Source organism: Phalacrocorax carbo, chromosome 7 (assembly GCF_963921805.1).
Source record: "Phalacrocorax carbo chromosome 7, bPhaCar2.1, whole genome shotgun sequence".
In the NCBI taxonomy this organism is placed as follows: Eukaryota; Metazoa; Chordata; class Aves; order Suliformes; family Phalacrocoracidae; genus Phalacrocorax; species Phalacrocorax carbo.
Window position 1 is genome coordinate 37,820,088 of NC_087519.1, and position 16,817 is coordinate 37,836,904.

A 16,817-nucleotide genomic window follows, 5' to 3' on the forward strand; every position below is an offset into this window, starting at 1 on the left:
TGGCCATTCAGAAAGGATAATTACACTTTGCGATCTCTGGCATGTATTTTTCTTGTTGGCCAGTAATCAGACAGTGTATTCCTTTTTTCTTATTTTAATTAACAATACTGGTTTGCCATATTCACTAGGCAGCTAGCTTGTTCTGCCTGAGTACAAATGCTTAATAGCATTTTGTAATTGGTGGAATTGTCTATTAGTAAATAAGCTTTGTAATATAGTGAGCATCTTTGAAGTGCTTACTATTATACCTGACACAAAGCTGAGGACTCCTACCTTCAGGAACTTACAGACAAGAGGGGAGTTAAAGACAAATCAAGTTGGTTTTACATGAGAATACCAGTGTGCTCCTTGGGAGAAGTGGAATGGGCTGGGATGAGGCATTGGCACTCTGCAGTTGTCCGTAGCAACTCTGCTCTATTGAACTCTTCCAGTTTAACAAGTGGAAGTGGATTTGAAAGTCTATGTCTTATGGATTTTACTTAAGAGAAAACAGAAACTTGTACATATCATGTTCTCAAATGAATTTCCTCTTGCAACTTTTGCGTTTGGTAGTCTCATTGTGCAGCTGGTGGTAGTTGTACAGAAAGGCAGAGATACTGCTTGAAAGCCCAATCTTTTAAGGCAGCTCCCAGCTGGGAACCAGGGTACTGTTAGTCTGCTACTTTACTAACCATGAACGTTTTGACTACTAGAAAATCCCATGTCAGAAAGACCCCTGTGGAGTTTGTCCAGGCAGGGTTAGCAACCCAACTGGTTCTCTGTCCTGTGCCCTGGCCAGATTTGTGTGCTCTGGGTTCAGTTTTGCCTCAAGGCATCAGTCTCACCCACCTTATTTTTTTTAAAGGCTAAAAAGTTGTACTGTGACATGGAAGCATTAAGACTTTGAGCTCTGGAAACAAGCAAACCCTATAGCTGTTCCCTGCAGTACACAGGGAACCTGGGAGACCCTCTTCCCTTTGCCTGGGTTGCACACCTCCTGGTCTTAAGACTTGTCTCCTCTTTGGCTTTGGACGGGCAGCAATTCGCTCTTCTTTCTATTTACCTGCACCCCTTGGGGAAGGGATCAGCCTCTGCATACTCACCCAAGGAGCCCAGCCTGAGCTGGAGTGACACCTCCCTAAGTACATGCATGCTTTTAATGCTCTCTACCTGCATACCTGTGCCCCAGCACTACCAGCCCCACTCTTTGCTCTTATGAGCCACAGCACCAGAGATATCAACCAGAAACTGGGACCGGCTCCTGGGGGGTGCAGTCCCGGGGTGCCAGCACATGGATAACTCGCCTGGTATTTATTCAGGAGTTTTTATTCTATTGGTTTGTGGTTCACACCATCTGCCATTGATGTGTGTGTGGAGAAGGGCTGGCTAGTTCTGAGCTCCCAGTGCTATTTCTACTGGTGGTTCTTTGTGTCCCCAGGGGCATCACTGTTGTGCAGCCCTGGAAAGGAGGGAGAAGCATGACATTGTCATCCTTCAAGGGCAGCTGACTGGCAGGGAGCCTTTTGTGGGCTGTCTTGCTCTCAAGGCTGTGTTGCTGTTGCAGATGAATGGCAGGGTTTTGAGGTGGCAGGGTGGCACCACCTCCTTCCCCTGTATGGTCTCTCCTGTGATCCCTGTTGACCTAAGGGGAGATCCCTTTCTGGGCTAGCAAGGTGATGGTGTGAAGTTTCTTCTGCATCACCTGGAGCTTTGTTTCCTGCATCCTTGTGACAGCAGTCTCACCAGGGCTTGGCATGGTATCACACTTTTCTTCATCTCCCCAACATTCTCTGAAAGCTATCCATGCTGGAAATCCTCTCTTTCCAATTGTTACTTTCCTAATGCTGTATGCAGGTTTCAGGGACAACAGCTGCTGCCTTTTCCCCATGCTCTACTGCTGAAAGCTCTGGTTCAAACATGTTGCTCAAGCCCAATTCTCCTGTTTGCTGTTGGCTTCTGTCCTTCCAGGGGTGGTGGGGTTGCCTTCCAAGGACCCTAAACCAGGAGCAAGAGAGTATTTCTGTGTGTCCCTGCCACTAGGCCATGCCGAGAGGATAGAGATATTAGAGCAGCAGCTTCAGGTCCCTTCTGGCAGGGTACACGGAGCCCAAGGAATATCCCCAGGAAGCACTGGCCATTGTGAGGTTGGTGTGACCCTGGCTATGCTGGGGAGTTACACTGGTGTGGTGGTATCCCTTTGCCACAAGCATCTACCACTCTTCCCACAGTGGGGGCTGAGACCTCAAGGTCCAGGACCACTTCTTGCAGCTGGGAGGAGAAAACACCAGCACAGGTAACATCAACTCCAGTCCCTCTGCCTCCAAGGGCTCTTTATTCAAGCCATGGAAGGTGCAGTCTCCTGCAGCCTGAAGCTCTCACGTCTGGGAAGCAGTAACTGCTCGCAGTGTACGAAAGTGCCACCAGCATGGGCCATCTGGTCCCCTGAGCCTTTAACTGGACATAGCCCTTCCTCCCTCTGCCCCTGTCATTGCTGCTTAGACTGTGAAGTTTCAGAAGAGCTGAGTGAATGAGTTGTTTTGGATGCTGAACAACAAAAAAGTGCTGGGGAAGAAGACGCATGGAAGCAATTTCTTACAGGTTTACATTAGAACAAAACCCACTGCATTTAACCCTAGGTAGAACAGTTCACTTAGTTTCATGTAGTTAATCTTTTTCTAACCTGTTAAAAAATGAGAATTCTGACTTGAGAAATGCCACTTAGAAAGGAAAAGCAGGCACTTAGTGTGGAGGAAAAATCTTTGTCAGTGCAGCAGCACTGTCTGCATCCTCACATGGCTCTGGCCCCCAAAAGTGCTGCTTTATGGAAAGCCCATCTTTGCAGGACCCCTGTCTTTAGCCCATCTCCCTGTGGTGAGCTCATAGCCAGAGCTCTGACAGCCCTGGCACAGAGGACACCCATCCTAAGCATCTTCTCTTACAGATACATACCATAAATAGGACAATTTGTGCTCTTTGGCTCTCTCTGCTGGCTGCAGTGCACCCCATTCCTGGGCTTGTGCTCAGCAATGTCCCCCCACATTGCACCCTTTGGGGAACAGGCTAGCATGGGTAGCAGAAATGCAGGGAAAGAAATGTTGTATTTGAGCTTCTGGGAAGAATCACAAACCCTGACAAGCACAAGAAGTAAAATATGGAAGAAAAGAAGTGGCAGTGAAGTTTTACAAAAGAGCCTTGCAATTGTGCCAGCCAATTTCCAGGGGAATCCTTTTTCTTCCTGAAACCTCAGTCCTGAGCAAAAGGAGAGATTTTCCTTGGAGGCAGAACAACAGGGCTGTGTAAGGGAGCAAATGCTCTACCTCGGGGCACAGCAGCACTGGGCTTATTGCTGGGCCAGGAGGGATTCACCAACTTCTGCTCTGTGCCTGGGGGAATCTCCTAACAAGGATTGAGGGATGAGCAAGAGAGGGCCCAGGAGCATCTCTTGGCTCACCTCCTGGGAACGGTTTGCCAGGGCTGGAGGCAAGGAGCACTTCCTCCCTCTGCACTGTGGAGCACGGCAGGATGCTGGCAGTGAGAACCAGCTGCATGGAGGGGGAGGCAGGCAGCTGAAAGCATCAGGAGGGATGCTCTGGCATTGTGTGCGGGACCAAGTCCCTCTCTCTCTGGTCCAGCAGCCAACCCAGGTGATGAGCAAAGTGTGAATTTCAGTACATCATTTTATGCTTTCTTAGGGAATCTCTTTGCAGGAAACACCGGGGACCTTCATTAAATTCATTTTGTTAATTGAATGACCAGGTAGGTTTCTTTGTCAGATGCTGTTGGAGATATTAGTTCATGGCACAAACTGGCTTTTGTACTATACCTATGAAAGAAACTGAACTTGATGATTTTTTGGTGACCTTGTTAATTTTTTTTTGTGTTCTACAAGTTGTTTATGGGGTAAGTCTCCAAAAACCAGGATCCAAAAAGTCTCTGAGGTGCTCAGCATCTGGCCAAACAGCTATTCCTGGAAGTGCAACTAGGCGTTGACAAAAAGTAACAAATAATTCCATAATAAAACTAAGACAAAGGAGAAGAAAATGCTCAGTTTAAGTGACCTTTGTTGCATTATTCTGGTGAGAAGCTGTCAGAGAGTCAGAAGGTGTTCAGAGAGCAGAGAGTACAGTCTGTTCCTTTATCATAATAACTTTTATTGCCTAGGTATAGCTTTTCTCACCCTGGCCAATAAACATCCCGCTGCTTTGCTTTCAGAGAATTAGGACTGAGTTGCAGCAGTGAGTGCTTCTTTCCAAATGCCTGGCAGTGACCCATATGATGGCTGGGGTTTGCTCTGGTGCTCCCAGGAGGTGCTGGGAGTTGGGCAGGATGAAAGGGAAGAAGATTCCTGTGGTGAGAGAAGAGACCTGGGAATCCAAGATGCTCCTGGTGGCTGCAGATCAAAGTGGTGGTGTAATGATTGCTAGGAGCCGCAGAGGCAGAATAAATAAGAAGGCAGCACAGAGCATCTTACAGGCTGTTCTGGTGTGAAGGGTAGTTATGCCCATGGGTCCAGGCTCTTGGTCTTTTCTGCGGAGCCAAAAGGAGTTAGCTGGTGCCAGAGTGGACCCAGGCTATGAAGTCTGGATCCCACAAGTATTTCCTCTGTACCACAGCTAGGATCCCTTCAAGCTACCTGTCATCAACAAGCCTTATGGGCCAAGGAAGACTTGCCTTTTTCACCGATTTGGGCTGCACAGAAAAAAAACCCTGGCCTGCTTGCTAGAGTGAATGACCCTCCCTGGCACTGTTAGTTGTACAGTTTGCTGCCGGGGATGGCTGAGAAGCTCATCACAGACTTTCCATTAGGGGAATGTGTGTTCTCAAGCCTTATACAAACTTTTCTGTTTTTCATTAAAAGCAACTCTTCAGACAGCGGTTTCAAGCCCTTTTATGTTGTTCCTCACAGACATTTCCCTGCACTGGCTCAGATGAATCACCGGGTTGAAGGTACCTGCTGGAATGGGGATTGCTCTGGGTCTGCCTGTGACACCGAGTGCAAAAGGGGAGGTGAATCAGCCATGTGTGGATCATCACAGCCCCTAACCTCCCTCAGGATCATGCTGAGGCTGTTCCTCCATGGAGCCTTGACTCTGAGTTGCAGAGAGCATCTCTTCAAAACCTCTCTCAAAAACTGCTCCCTCATTCAGCAGTTCTGGCCCATGGGAGCTAACCATACCTGTGTGCTTATCCCAGATTCAGTGCTGCCCAGCAAGAGTCTTCCCAGCCTGGGACACTGTTCCATGCCTGTGTGACTAGGGATTAAATATACCCACTTAATCTCTTTAGCCCATTCACACGTGCCTCCACCAGTATATCTTCATTGAGCTTCGGAGAGGCTGCCATGACGTGACGCCAGCTGTTTTGCTGAAACAGGCTGGTGTAGTGTGTGAATCACTCTGTCTTTAATCCCTGCTTGTGCTTGAGGATCATCCACATCCCCATTTGTGATGGGTTTCATTGCAGCAATTGGCAGGATTAAACTCCTTCCAGAAGCACTGGCTGAGCATAGTGACCAAGAGGAAAAACCTCAGGCAAGTAGTGGTCTATTTATAACCCATGAAAGATGGACTTGGTGCATAAAAATATTCAAGCCCCTGGCACCTCCACCCCCTTTCTGTTCCTGTAGCTGATGTCTCGAGGCTGTCTCAGCACGGAAGAATTAGCTGCATTTTGAAAGCTAAGTGGAACCTCAGTCAAGATAGGAGCAAGCAGCCAGGGGTGGGGAGGTCTCTGCTTTACTGAATCCCTGAAAATCTTCTCCCTTGACAATGCACAGCAGCAAAGGAATCAGATGCTAACTGGGACCATTGCTCTCTCCTCAGAGAGAATGTCTCCACACTTTCAAACAGGGTCTTATTTTCACCTTGTCTGTTTTTAGGGCTGAGAAACAATTTACATTACCTGTGTTTCTCAAACGTCTTTTTGGAGGCTTCCTTGCCAACAGTGCCAGCCCTGCCCCTCTTCCAAGGGTGAGTTAATCCTGCACCCTCCGCAGAAATCCAGTTGGTGAAAAAGGGTGTCCTGCAGCATGGGCAGCAGCCATGGGTGCCCTTCCCCAGGGAGGGAGGGCAGCATCCAGTCCAGCCTCTGGGCTCGGAGGGGCTGATGCCAGCAGCTCCCCTCCCCATGCACATCCCCCACTACCCTTGCCTGTTGCCAGTCAGCTGTGGAGCAGCCCAGCTGAGCCTTGCGGTGAGTGAGCATGGCAGGGCTGGGATTTCACATTGGCACTGCTGTAGTTACCAATAACAAGGGATTCACCTGTTCCCGACTCGAATATAACAAACCCCTGCCCACAGGGAAAGGAGGTGCAGACAAGAAAAAAGGCAATGGCCCAGGAGCCATCAAGAACGATGCCCCACAGAGCTATGCTCAGCACAGACCAGAGGCGACTTAACATGCCCTCAGCTGGGGAATCCACCTCCACCGGCGTCATGCTCAGCCCTCCACCCATGAACATTTCTTTAAGATCCCCCATTTTTCACCTTTCTTTCACATATGATAGATACAAAATATTTCTTACCTTTAGTCCTGAATGATGAATTTCTCATCAAAGCGACGCCTGTCCCCTACGCAGGAGGCATGCTCTATGGCTCCAACTCACCCACGATTGCATGTCACAAACCAGCACAGCCAGAAAGGGAAGAGGCTCTGCAAAAGCGTGAAGAATCTCTCTTCCATTGAGAGAAACATCTTTCTCCTGATGCTACCTCCTACACTACCAAACCTTTTAATATTGCCTTTAGTGAGAGAAAAACTGCTGTAACCAGTTTATTAGATAGAGAGGGGATGATGGCATGGGGTTGACATCTCAGCTTTACAGGGATGCAAAACCTCCCTCTGTGCAGCATAACAAAGGAAAACATTCTAAAGGAATCCCAGAAGCAGTGTTCTTGGAGGTGATGTTGCAAGGAGTAAAATATGGCAGGTAAGGAAACCTTTTAGTGTTTGTGGCTGAGGAGGGAATGAGGGGTGCGTGGGGTAGACTTGTATGGTGAACCACTTTCATGACCCTCATCACTTGGAATACACAGCTGTGATTTATAGTGATGCCTCTGGTGATGGGTGTAAATCCTCTAGACTGACTGAAGTGCCCGTGCTGTGGATTTGACTCAGCCACAATTACAGGGATTTGATAGCTAAAATACCACTGTGTCTCTAGGTCCCTTAGAAAGACCACAACAAAGAATTCACTTTAAGAGGTACTGTGTGCATACGTGTGCATGTGGATGCTGTTTGCTGTGCTGAGATGGGCAGCATTTCTAAGACAAGCAGTCTAAGAGAGGAGACATGTTTTCTCATTAACCAACAAGTCTCAGCATCACTGTTTGAAACATAAACTTTATTGCAACAAAGAATTAAAAATAGTACATCTGAAAGAGTTGCAGAGTGCATGTCATTAAAGAACTAGTCAGAAATCACAACTCAAGCAAATCGTGTACAATTGGAACAGAAAGTTTTATTAAACCAACTGGAAATCAAACTCAAATTTTCCTTGTTTGTTTAATTTCACCATAACCGTGGATTGTGTATTTACAGTCTTCGCCTCTTGTGGTGAAGGTTCTGCTCAGGGTGGGGGGCTAGGAAGAAGGCAGGGATGGATGGGGAGGAGAGGTGGGTTTCAAAAGCTAACAGGATGTGAAAGTTTTCCAGAAGAAGTTCTTGCAGCCAGCTTTGCGTTCCCGGGGTGCCAGCGCGGGGTTTGAGTTAGCTGAGCGCTCCAGCTCCAGTCTCACTTCATCCTGCTCAGCCCCTCGGGACAAGTCCTCAGACTCCAGGGCTTCATTTTCTGTCTGGCTTGGCTCTGAAAGCAGTTCTGCCAAAAAGTACTTGGCCAGTTCCTTGGGGAGAAGAGAGGGAAAGAGAGAGAGACCACAATTACTCTTTGGCTTTTGGGGGCTCACCACTCAGTCCCTCTAAGATACCTTTGTGCCCAGGTTAGAGACATGCTCAACAATGGTGGAGAAGGGGAGCCCTGGCTTTCCAACAAGCCCAGCGTGACAGCTGCTACGCAGCAGCTGTGCCTGTGAAATAAAGCGGAGAAGAGCTCTGACATCTACCTGGTGCGGGAAGGAGACTGCCATCCCAGCTGTGGCAGGGAACGAGCTCATCCGAGCACCACCCCACCTTTCCTTCCCACCGGCCCAGCACGCTATGCTGGACTCAGCGAGGATGCTGCTAAAATGACACAGGAAAGGTCTTTGGGGAACTTTCAGGGGAAGCTGAGTTGGGGAACCTTCTAACTGGGGGTTATTTTTCCTCTTGCCCCTCCAAGCCCTGGGTGTCCCCTTGCATGACTAAAGATATCCTCTTGCTGTGCTGAGGCAGCTGCCTTGGCTTAAAGCCCTGGAGAGCTTCACCAGCGGCTCTGCCCTTTGCCCCAGCAGTGGCTGCTCCTCATCATCCACCAGCACACGGCTGGGCTGGGGGGGTCTCCCCTTCCCTCCTCCAGCTGCCCAGCCTGTCACTGGCTCAGCCCTGGCAGGGAACCAGGGGATCTCCTGGGGACCCGGCACCTGCAGCAAGACATGGGGGTTCTGAAACAGGGTCATTGAGAAGGTCCGGTGAGGAACTGGAGGTCTGCACTGAGGGCACTGGGGTGTCCAGTGGGGAACTGGAGGGGTCTGCAGCAGCGAAGCTGGGGGTCTGCAGCGGGGGTGCCAAGGACTCTGGTGGGGAAACGGAGGGTCTGCAGTGGGAAACTGGGGGTGTCTCTGGAGGAGAAGCAGGGTTCTGCAGTGGAGAAGCGGGGGTGTAAAGCCAGGACGCCGGGGTGCCCAGCAGGGTGCCCGAGGGGTGCCCGCCCCGTCGCGGGGCTCTCACCTGCTTCCCTGCGGCGGCAGCCAGGGACTTCTGCAGGAACTGCCGGAGCCGCGGGTCCGAGGGGGCGGCCGAGACGGTGCCGAGGGCCAGGGCGATGGAGAGCAGGGCCAGGGCGCACTGGAGGCGGCACGACAGCATCTCGCCGGCGGGTCGGGCGCGGAGAGGCGGCGGCGGGGAGGCGGCGGCGGCTCCGCTGCGGCTCGGCTCCGGCGTTGGGGATCTCCTCGCCGGCCGCTGCCTTTATAAACCCTTCTTCTGACGTCAAGGCGGGGGCGCCCCCCTCGCCCCACGCCGCCGGGGGTGGGTCCCTGCCCAGGACCGGGGCGGGGTGGGGGGGTGGGCGGGGGGCGCCAGGGCCAGGGATGCTCTCTGCCCGGGGCTGGCCAGGCGCCGACGGTGCCCCCCGACTACGCCCCCGCGGCCACCCCTCGGCCCCCCAGCGCGTTTTCTGCCCAAATCACTGCCCCTCCGGAGCCCCCGACCCTCCTTGTGCGCTCCCTCCTCTCCAGCCACAAGCCCTCCGGAGCGGCGGTGGGGGGTCCCGGCTGTGCACCGCCCACCCCGCTGGTCTGACACCCACGCCGAAGGGCTAAGCCCCCCAGAAGTCCCGGTGCCACAACCCCTCGCCCTAGAGCACCTTTCCGCCCCATCAGTTAAGAAATGGCTGCAGAATTTGGGAAGGTGGTTCCCCTAAGGGCGGATTTTGCCCCGGCTCCAGCAAGGAGTGTGGGATGCTGAGCTGCCTTCGGGGGCTCTTTCTGCTTTCCATGGCCCCTGTGGGACTCTCTGGCACCGGTCCTTGCTAAGATCCTCCCTCCAATCCTGGCCAGCTCCACCGGCCGTCGGGGCAGCTCCGCTGGCAACCAGCAGCCTGCCGAGAGAGCGCCCCGGCTCCGCGACAGCTCTGCGGCTCGGGGAAGCAGTGACAAACCGGTGCCTCAGTCGGGGCGTGCTGGTCCCTGGCTGAGCCCGTCCCGGGGTCATTGGACCTGCTGGCCCCATGGGGGATGTGCCTGTCCCCTGGGATTGTCAGTGTCCTCCACTCTTCCAGCCTGTCCCCCTGAGATGGCTGATGCTTATACCAAGCAAAGATGCTGCAAGCCCCTGTCACCCCAGGGGATGCGGTCTCCCAGCTGGCAGAGGGGGATGTGCAAGGAAGGGGCTTAGCTCCCTCTCAGAAAAGGGATATCAGGAGCTCTGTCCCCACACAGTCTCCAGCTGGGGAAAGCCAAAGGCCTGTGGGGACAAGGACCCAAGCACTGCACAAAGGTCTCCAGAAATCTCCAAAAGGACATTTTGGTTTATGTTGAATTAGTGTGCCCCCCTTCAACCCTGGTGCTTCTGGCTGGGTTTGCTGAGGCTGGCCTAGGCGCATGGAGCATGAACCAAGGTGTTCCTGCTCTGCTTTACAGTCCAGCAAGAGGAATTGGTGCTGGTCACTGGTTCAGCCTCTGGGCTGAACAGAGATTGCCCTCCCTGGATGGTGCTTTCCTTCATCTGTGCGGGCATCTGCAGCCACACATACAGAGAATGCTTCACCCTTTCATCTTCCCCAAATCATGGTGCAAACAAATGACACCCATGAGAGACAAAGCCTTCATCTGTAACCCGGGAGGTCCTGTGGGGAAGGTTGACTTTGACAGCCACTTTTTCCCCAGCTGCCTGACTTGAAAGAGGCCAAGCCCTGTTCTCCTGGGACCCTGCCTGTCTTCTAGCACTGGTATTGCTCTGGGAGAGCTGGTAGAGAGGAGTCAGTCTCTGCTGTGGGTTCAGACACATTTCCTTGTTTTGGGTATAGGACACAGCCTCCTTCCAAGGCCAACAGGAGTGATATGGGTCCAAGGGCCATGACTGCTGGAGCTTCTCTCTCCACTGTGTCCCTGTGCTAGCAGCTGGACCAGCATCTCTCTCCTGTAACCAAAGAAGCAGAGCCAGTCCTGACCATGGCAAATGGCCAAGGCAGCAGATGCCAGGGCATCAAATCTATCCTGGCCCTCCTGCCTGCCTTCAAGAGAGATTTCCTAGGGATGGTTCCCTGCAGCAGTAGTGATTCTCCCACTCCTCCCAGCTGTGCCAGTAGTCCAGTTTACATGCACTGGCAATAGGCTGCTTTTGTAGCCCCCAGGTTCTCATCCTTGGCACAGCACAACCCAGCTGTGCTGTGCTGCAGTGCCAGCCTAGGTCATCTTTGCAAAGGGCTCCAGTTCCCCAGCAGCTCATCCCATCTCTGACAGCCCATGTCAGAGCAGCCTGCTTGAGTGCTGCGTCAGGAAGGAACATGGAAGGAAATGGGGAGAAGCACTGCCTTATTTCAGACTCCCCTGTGGCTGCTGGAAGCTGTAACCTAAAGTCCCCTGCCACTTCACAGGTGACTGTCCAGCCTGGCATCTTTTTGCCATTCAGCTTGTCACCCCAAAGGGAAGGTGACACTGTGAGCCCTCATCACCCCTGAATGGGGGGAAATGGCTACCAGCTCCTTAAGCTGCCACAGCTATGGATCTGCACTGATATGCTGCAGGGAGCAGTTCAGTGTCTGATTTCTCAGGGTATAGCAAAGGGCTAGAGCACAGACTTGGGCTGCTGCATGGGGTGGAAAGCTGTGCTACATTTTGGCACCGTTAGGACCCATCTGTAAACCAGCATGGAGCTGGGAGCTGTAGGGGTTGTCACAGTGCAGGAACAACCTCCTTGATGAGTTCCCCATCTTTCTTGTTTCCTGACAGCTTTGTGCAGAGCCAGCAGGACTTAAGACACATTTAATGGGATTTTGCAGAGGTGCAGAGATCAGTCTGAGATGGGTGGGCTCTGGGCAGACCAGCGGGGCTGTTTTTAGGAAGCTGGTATGGTCGTGCTGTTGTAAAATGGGGGAAGATATGAGACTTGAGACCTTAAGGGGTTTTGAGATGCCATTCTTGATGTCCTGCCCAAATCCAGACTGCTCAGCACCCCATTATTCTCCAGCTACCTGCAGCACCTCTATGTGCATGAGTCCGGCCCTACAAAAGACTTTCAGCCCAGGGTTGTTCCTTGCTGACATCTGTCCTCACCCACCCTTTGTTTTTCATTTTAGCATGTGTCCACCCCAACTATGCCCTGCAAACCCGCCCTGGCCATCTGGCAGTGCAGGGCATCCCGTTTCAGAGCAATAATGCCCAACAGGGCTTCGGGCTAGGAGCAATGTCGCTGCAGTTGGAGAGATGTACTCCCTACAGAGTACTCCCAGGCAAGAACAGACCCTCAGTTACATTGCAGATCTCTGGTTTGATGGTCACTCTGACTACTGTGGGTCTTCCAGCCACACGGGGACAAGGTTTGGAAGAACAGGTTGGCTCTGACTCCACCTCTCTGTGCAGCACTGGAGCTGAGCAGCTGTGCCCCTGCCACCTCACTGCCTGGGGAACGTCCTCTAGCAATAGCAAAAATATTACTGCAGGGAAATGTCTTAGATTTGTCCCACTGAATTTCAGATGCTTACCTGAGGAAAACAACGGTGTGCTTGCTCTTTGCTCTCTAGGCCTGTGCCCCATCAGGGGATGACTTGGCTTCTGAGCCAGAGCAGCCTCAGGAAGGCTCTGACCCACCTTGGCTGGTTGCCTCTTCCTGGGATTCTGCTGAGTTTGTGAGGCTGGTGGAGGCAGGACCAGAGCCAGGGCTTTGGTGGGAAAGTTCCCCTAGAGACATCAGCCTGGCTAAAGGACAGAAACGGAGCTCCCACTAGCCTTGTTGATAGATAAAACGTTGAATGGACCAAAATTCTTTGTGCCCTCAGGGAGAATTTAGGACAATCACTCTGATCTCCAGCTGAAAAGTTTTGATACTTCATTTCAAAGAAAATCTAAAGGAAAAATTCAATTTAAATTAAGGTGAAAATTTTCACTTTGATTCAGAAAACAGTCTTGTGCTGACCTGAAGGAACCAGCAATGAGGGAGTGGAGAAAGGGACCCCATCTGCTCCATATATCTTTGGACCGTCTTCTAGGTAAGGGCAGACCTCCAGATGTCCCTATGACTCTGGTGCAGGCAAGAAGGGGTGAATCAGGTTGCAGATTGATTTACCAGTTCCCCCTCCCACAGCTCTTCTATGGGATCACTGTGCTCTGAATTTTTTTGCACTCATTCCCCAGCCAGATAAATCCATCATCCGCTTGGCTGCGGCGAAGGCGATTCTGTTCCTTTCTTTCAGCCGCAGTGCTGCGGGGCATGTAGCTTTGCAGACGATTGAATTGCATTGAATTCCTGTGACTGCTTCCTTACCCCCACGTTTCCAGCTTGCTCCACAGATCCAAAGCCATCCAGCAGTGCCCAGGACTATGCGCACAAGGCTGCATGCTCGGCTCCTTGCTGGCAAAGCGTGCCCTCTGCTGTCACTGCAGCCTCCAGAACGGCTCTCATCGCACCTTGCCTCCCTGGCTATCACCTACAAAATGCTCTCCAGACTCTCTCAGCTCTGCTTTCATGAGCAGGACAGTTTTGCCATGTATCACTGTCTTTCTCATTTTCTTATATTCTAACACTCAACCTGGTAGGTCTGAGCTATGACCTAGGAGCCAGGGCTGTGAAATTCCTCATGCTGGCCCTGGAGATGCATCCCATGCTGCAGGGCTATGAGGAAGCTGCCACAGCCCCACAGATCTTGCAGCTTGCTGAAAACCTAATGGAACAGCTTCCTTGTGGAGGGCTGATGCCACCCCTGGAGATACAGATAAGCAGAGGAAGAGCAGTCAGTTGTAACTGAACAATAAAGAGAAACAAGAGCACCAAGGGAAAGAAACTCCCATGGACTGGTGCCATGTGTCCCTGGGAAGGGCCATGTGGAGGGCGGTGGTGTTGGGATCTTTCGTGGACATGCAATAGCCCTGAGTGGTTTCTGGGTGAAATGCTGTTTCTATAGTAAAACTTGGGCATAAATCCAAAAAGATTGGCCTCCCTGTTAATTACAGTCCTCTGGCATTTCTGTTCCAGGTAGCAAAGTGGAAGGGGAACAAGGCTGTGGAGGTTCACAGAGGAGGGATCCTGCTACCTAATTTTTCTGATGCCTCTGTCTAAGAGCCCAAGCTGTGTTTAGGATTTCTGTTGCTGCTCCCTGAGATTCGTTCCCAGTCTCAGCCTCCTAGGATGGTATTTGTAGTGTTGAAAGCAGCCCCCTTGAAGTCAGACAAGGGAAAGATCAGCACGAACATGTGCAGAACCAAAGGTGACCAGGATGAGCTATAAGTGGTACCAGGGTATTTACCTGTACTACTGTGGTGACTACTGGGAGCCATGGATGGGGGTGTGTTAGGGACTGCACAAAGACATGCTGGCCTGTGCTGTAAGGAGTTACCAGCATAAGGCAAGAAACGATGGGTACAGATGGGTGAGTGCTGGAACTCATGAGATAATACAGGGCACTGCTTTTTCTTTAACTCTGCTCTAGAAACACCAGCTCCACAACAAAAGCTTGGGCCTCCCCAAGAGGCACCAGGAGACACTGACTCCCTTTCAGAGATGCCAGCCCAGGAGGCTCCAGATGGCCATGGGCACCTGGGTCCAACCCCAGTGCACCCTGACCATGGGACCCCAACGGCTCTTAGGCTGCTCCCGGCCACCTCGGGCTGCAGCTGGTCATTCCCCACAGCAGCTCCACACCAGGGGGGACAGGCTGGCCCTGGGGACAAGCGGCAGGCAAGCACCTGCCCTCCGCCTGCAAACCTTGCCCCTGGGTTGTAAGATTTTCTCCGGCAACAGCAAATATCCCAGGTCGGGATGCAATTTTTTTTTTTTTTTTAACCAATGTCTTTTTACCAGCAACTCCTTGCTTAAACTCCGTCTTCGCCTGCCCTCTCGTGGAAAGCCGGTAGAATACAGCGGAGCGCCCGGCCCCGCCGTGGGGAACCGGGGGCCGGGGCTGATGCGGGGCGGCGGCTGCCGCGGGATGCGCACGGCGGGGCGAGCCGGCCCGCACAGCTGCCGAGGGAGGGCGCGCACCGGCCGTGTCGTTGAGCCCAGCTCTACGCCGATCAAACATCCATATTTTGGAAAGTAACAGCCTTGGTGCCTGCATTTAAGCTTTCCACATTTTAGAGTCATTTTAACTCAGCACAGGTTTTTCAGCACCAAAGCTAGGCCCAAGGACTAGGGGATAAATTGGTGAGTGCAGCAAGCTCAGCACAGCGGTTCACAGCATTGCTGTGGGCACACCTTGAGCCCTGCTTTGGCCCAGGAAATGTGAGTCCCCATTTAGCTGCTGGGCCTTCCTGAAGCCTGTGCTGAGAAGCAAAACAGGGAAGGAGCTGGCAGTGTGGCAAGGGTTCTTTTTTTTTTTTTTTTTCCCAGAAGAAGACTGAAGAAAAGGAAAACTCCACCACATCCCCCTCTATTGGGCAGGTCTTTATGTGGGAAGAGGGGGCATGGGTACCAAAGGAGCTGCTCAAACACGTTCTGGGAAGCTTCCTGGAAACCAGCCAGTTTATCGGTTTGGTGTTAGTCTTTCTTCTGAGGCTTGGCAAGAGTCAGAACCTGTATTTGGAGCTGGGTTTTCAAAGGGCAAATAACCTAATGGTACTGACCTGGGTAGGCCTGACCAGTTCAGTGTTTGTGGGCTCCACAGCCATAAAACATGCATAATGCAGTCGTGTGTGATTGTTCCCGCGCCTCTGCAAACACTGTGCGTGCTGAGCAAAGCTTGCCAGCGTGGGCTGGCTGTGCCAGATGCCTGCAGACCTCTGCCCTGCAGACAGTAAGGGAGCGATTGCTATCGCTTCAGCTGAACTGCCTGGAAAAGCCATGACATCATTAAAAAAAAAAAAAAAACAGTCAGAAGGCAGAAACACAGCCATGATCCAGGAAAATACAGTGTTTATTTTGCAAACGCAGCTGAGCAAGTCAATGGGAAATAGAGGTCATGGCTACGCAGCCTGCTTGTCTGGGGTAAATGGGGCTGTCAGCCCAGCCCAGCCACTTCCAGAAGTGACAACTGTGGTAATCAGAGAGTTAGCAAGCTCAAAGACGGGCAGCTCCCAACAGAGAGGGGAGAAACCTAAGTATATGTGTCAAATGAGGACAGTATGTGTGTCAAAACTTATCATGAGGACAACCAGCTTTACTGAACATTAAAAACCTACCAGGGAGAGGTGGAAAGAGGAAGCAAGCGAGGGAGCAAGGTGGGAAAGCAGGTTTTTGCTGTTCCCAATGCTCATGCACTGTCCCATTTGTTGTCATTTTTCACCCTCCCTGCACCTAACACAAGTAAGCTGGTGAGGGCTCGTGCTGGGCTTAGCCCTGCTGAGCAGTCAGTGGGGTACACCCAGCCTGTGGGGTGAGGAATAAGCTCTTGCCCCAGGAGGATGCACATGAAGAGAGCTTTTGTGGCTGAGAGGACTTCACCCCGTGTAAAGGCTGCCTTGCAGCAGGCGGGCCCTTGCTGCAGGCTGCCAGGCAGCTGTCCTGCCCAGCCAAATCAAACAGTAGGAGGAGGGAGACGTTGGCTCCAGCCAGTGCCCAGCCCTTGCATTTTGGGGGCTTCTTCACATGCCAGCAGATCTGGTCTGATGGGAAACAAGCCAGAGGAGCTAGGGCTCCTGCAAAGCAGCGCTGCAAATTGGGTCTCCACTTCTTGGCTTTTCCCTCCTATGCAGGGCTGCTCTGGTTGTCTCATGTCTACCACTGCTCCGCAGTGTGTTGAAAAGCCCAACCTCCCCTTCACCTCCAGCTCCTTACTGCAGCCCCTCCTGACCCTACAAACAGCCAGGCCCTCCCCTTTCAGCTGGTGTTTCCAAGTTCCCCACTGTGAATCACACCCCACACCCCCCCCCGCCAAGCTCTGCACCAAAATTATCCATTAATTAAACTGAAAATGAAACAAGCCTTGTGCAGCTCAGACCCCACCCCAGACCATGCTGAGCAGTGGCCCTGCGCCACACTAATGCTGGCTGCAGCTGGTCCTGCCTGTGTAATTCAGAGAACTTTTTGTACGAGGCTCTTTGGTTTTCTGCAACTATTGTGCCCCCACTAACAAAGAGCTGCTGGTTTGCTTG

The 16,817-nt window shown here is 52.1% G+C and overlaps 1 protein-coding gene across 1 annotated transcript; it reads right to left on the reverse strand.

Annotated features, from left to right (window-relative positions):
* Positions 1 to 7,300: 7,300 nt before the first annotated feature.
* Positions 7,301 to 9,073, reverse strand: SST (somatostatin). The gene is made up of 2 exons (XM_064455865.1): positions 8,803 to 9,073; positions 7,301 to 7,820 (listed from the first exon to the last, which is right to left on the reverse strand). The coding sequence occupies exons 1-2, from the start codon at positions 8,938 to 8,940 to the stop codon at positions 7,608 to 7,610; spliced, it is 351 nt and encodes a 116-aa protein (XP_064311935.1). The 5' UTR covers positions 8,941 to 9,073; the 3' UTR covers positions 7,301 to 7,607.
* Positions 9,074 to 16,817: the final 7,744 nt, after the last annotated feature.

Coding starts and splice junctions, on each gene's coding strand:
- SST (XM_064455865.1), bottom strand. CDS start 8,940: ATGCTGTCGTGCCGCCTCCAGTGCGCCCTGGCCCTGCTCTCCATCGCC. Junction 7,821..8,802: donor CTGCCGCCGCAGGGAAGCAG/GTGAGAGCCCCG, acceptor CTTCTCCCCAAG/GAACTGGCCAAGTACTTTTT.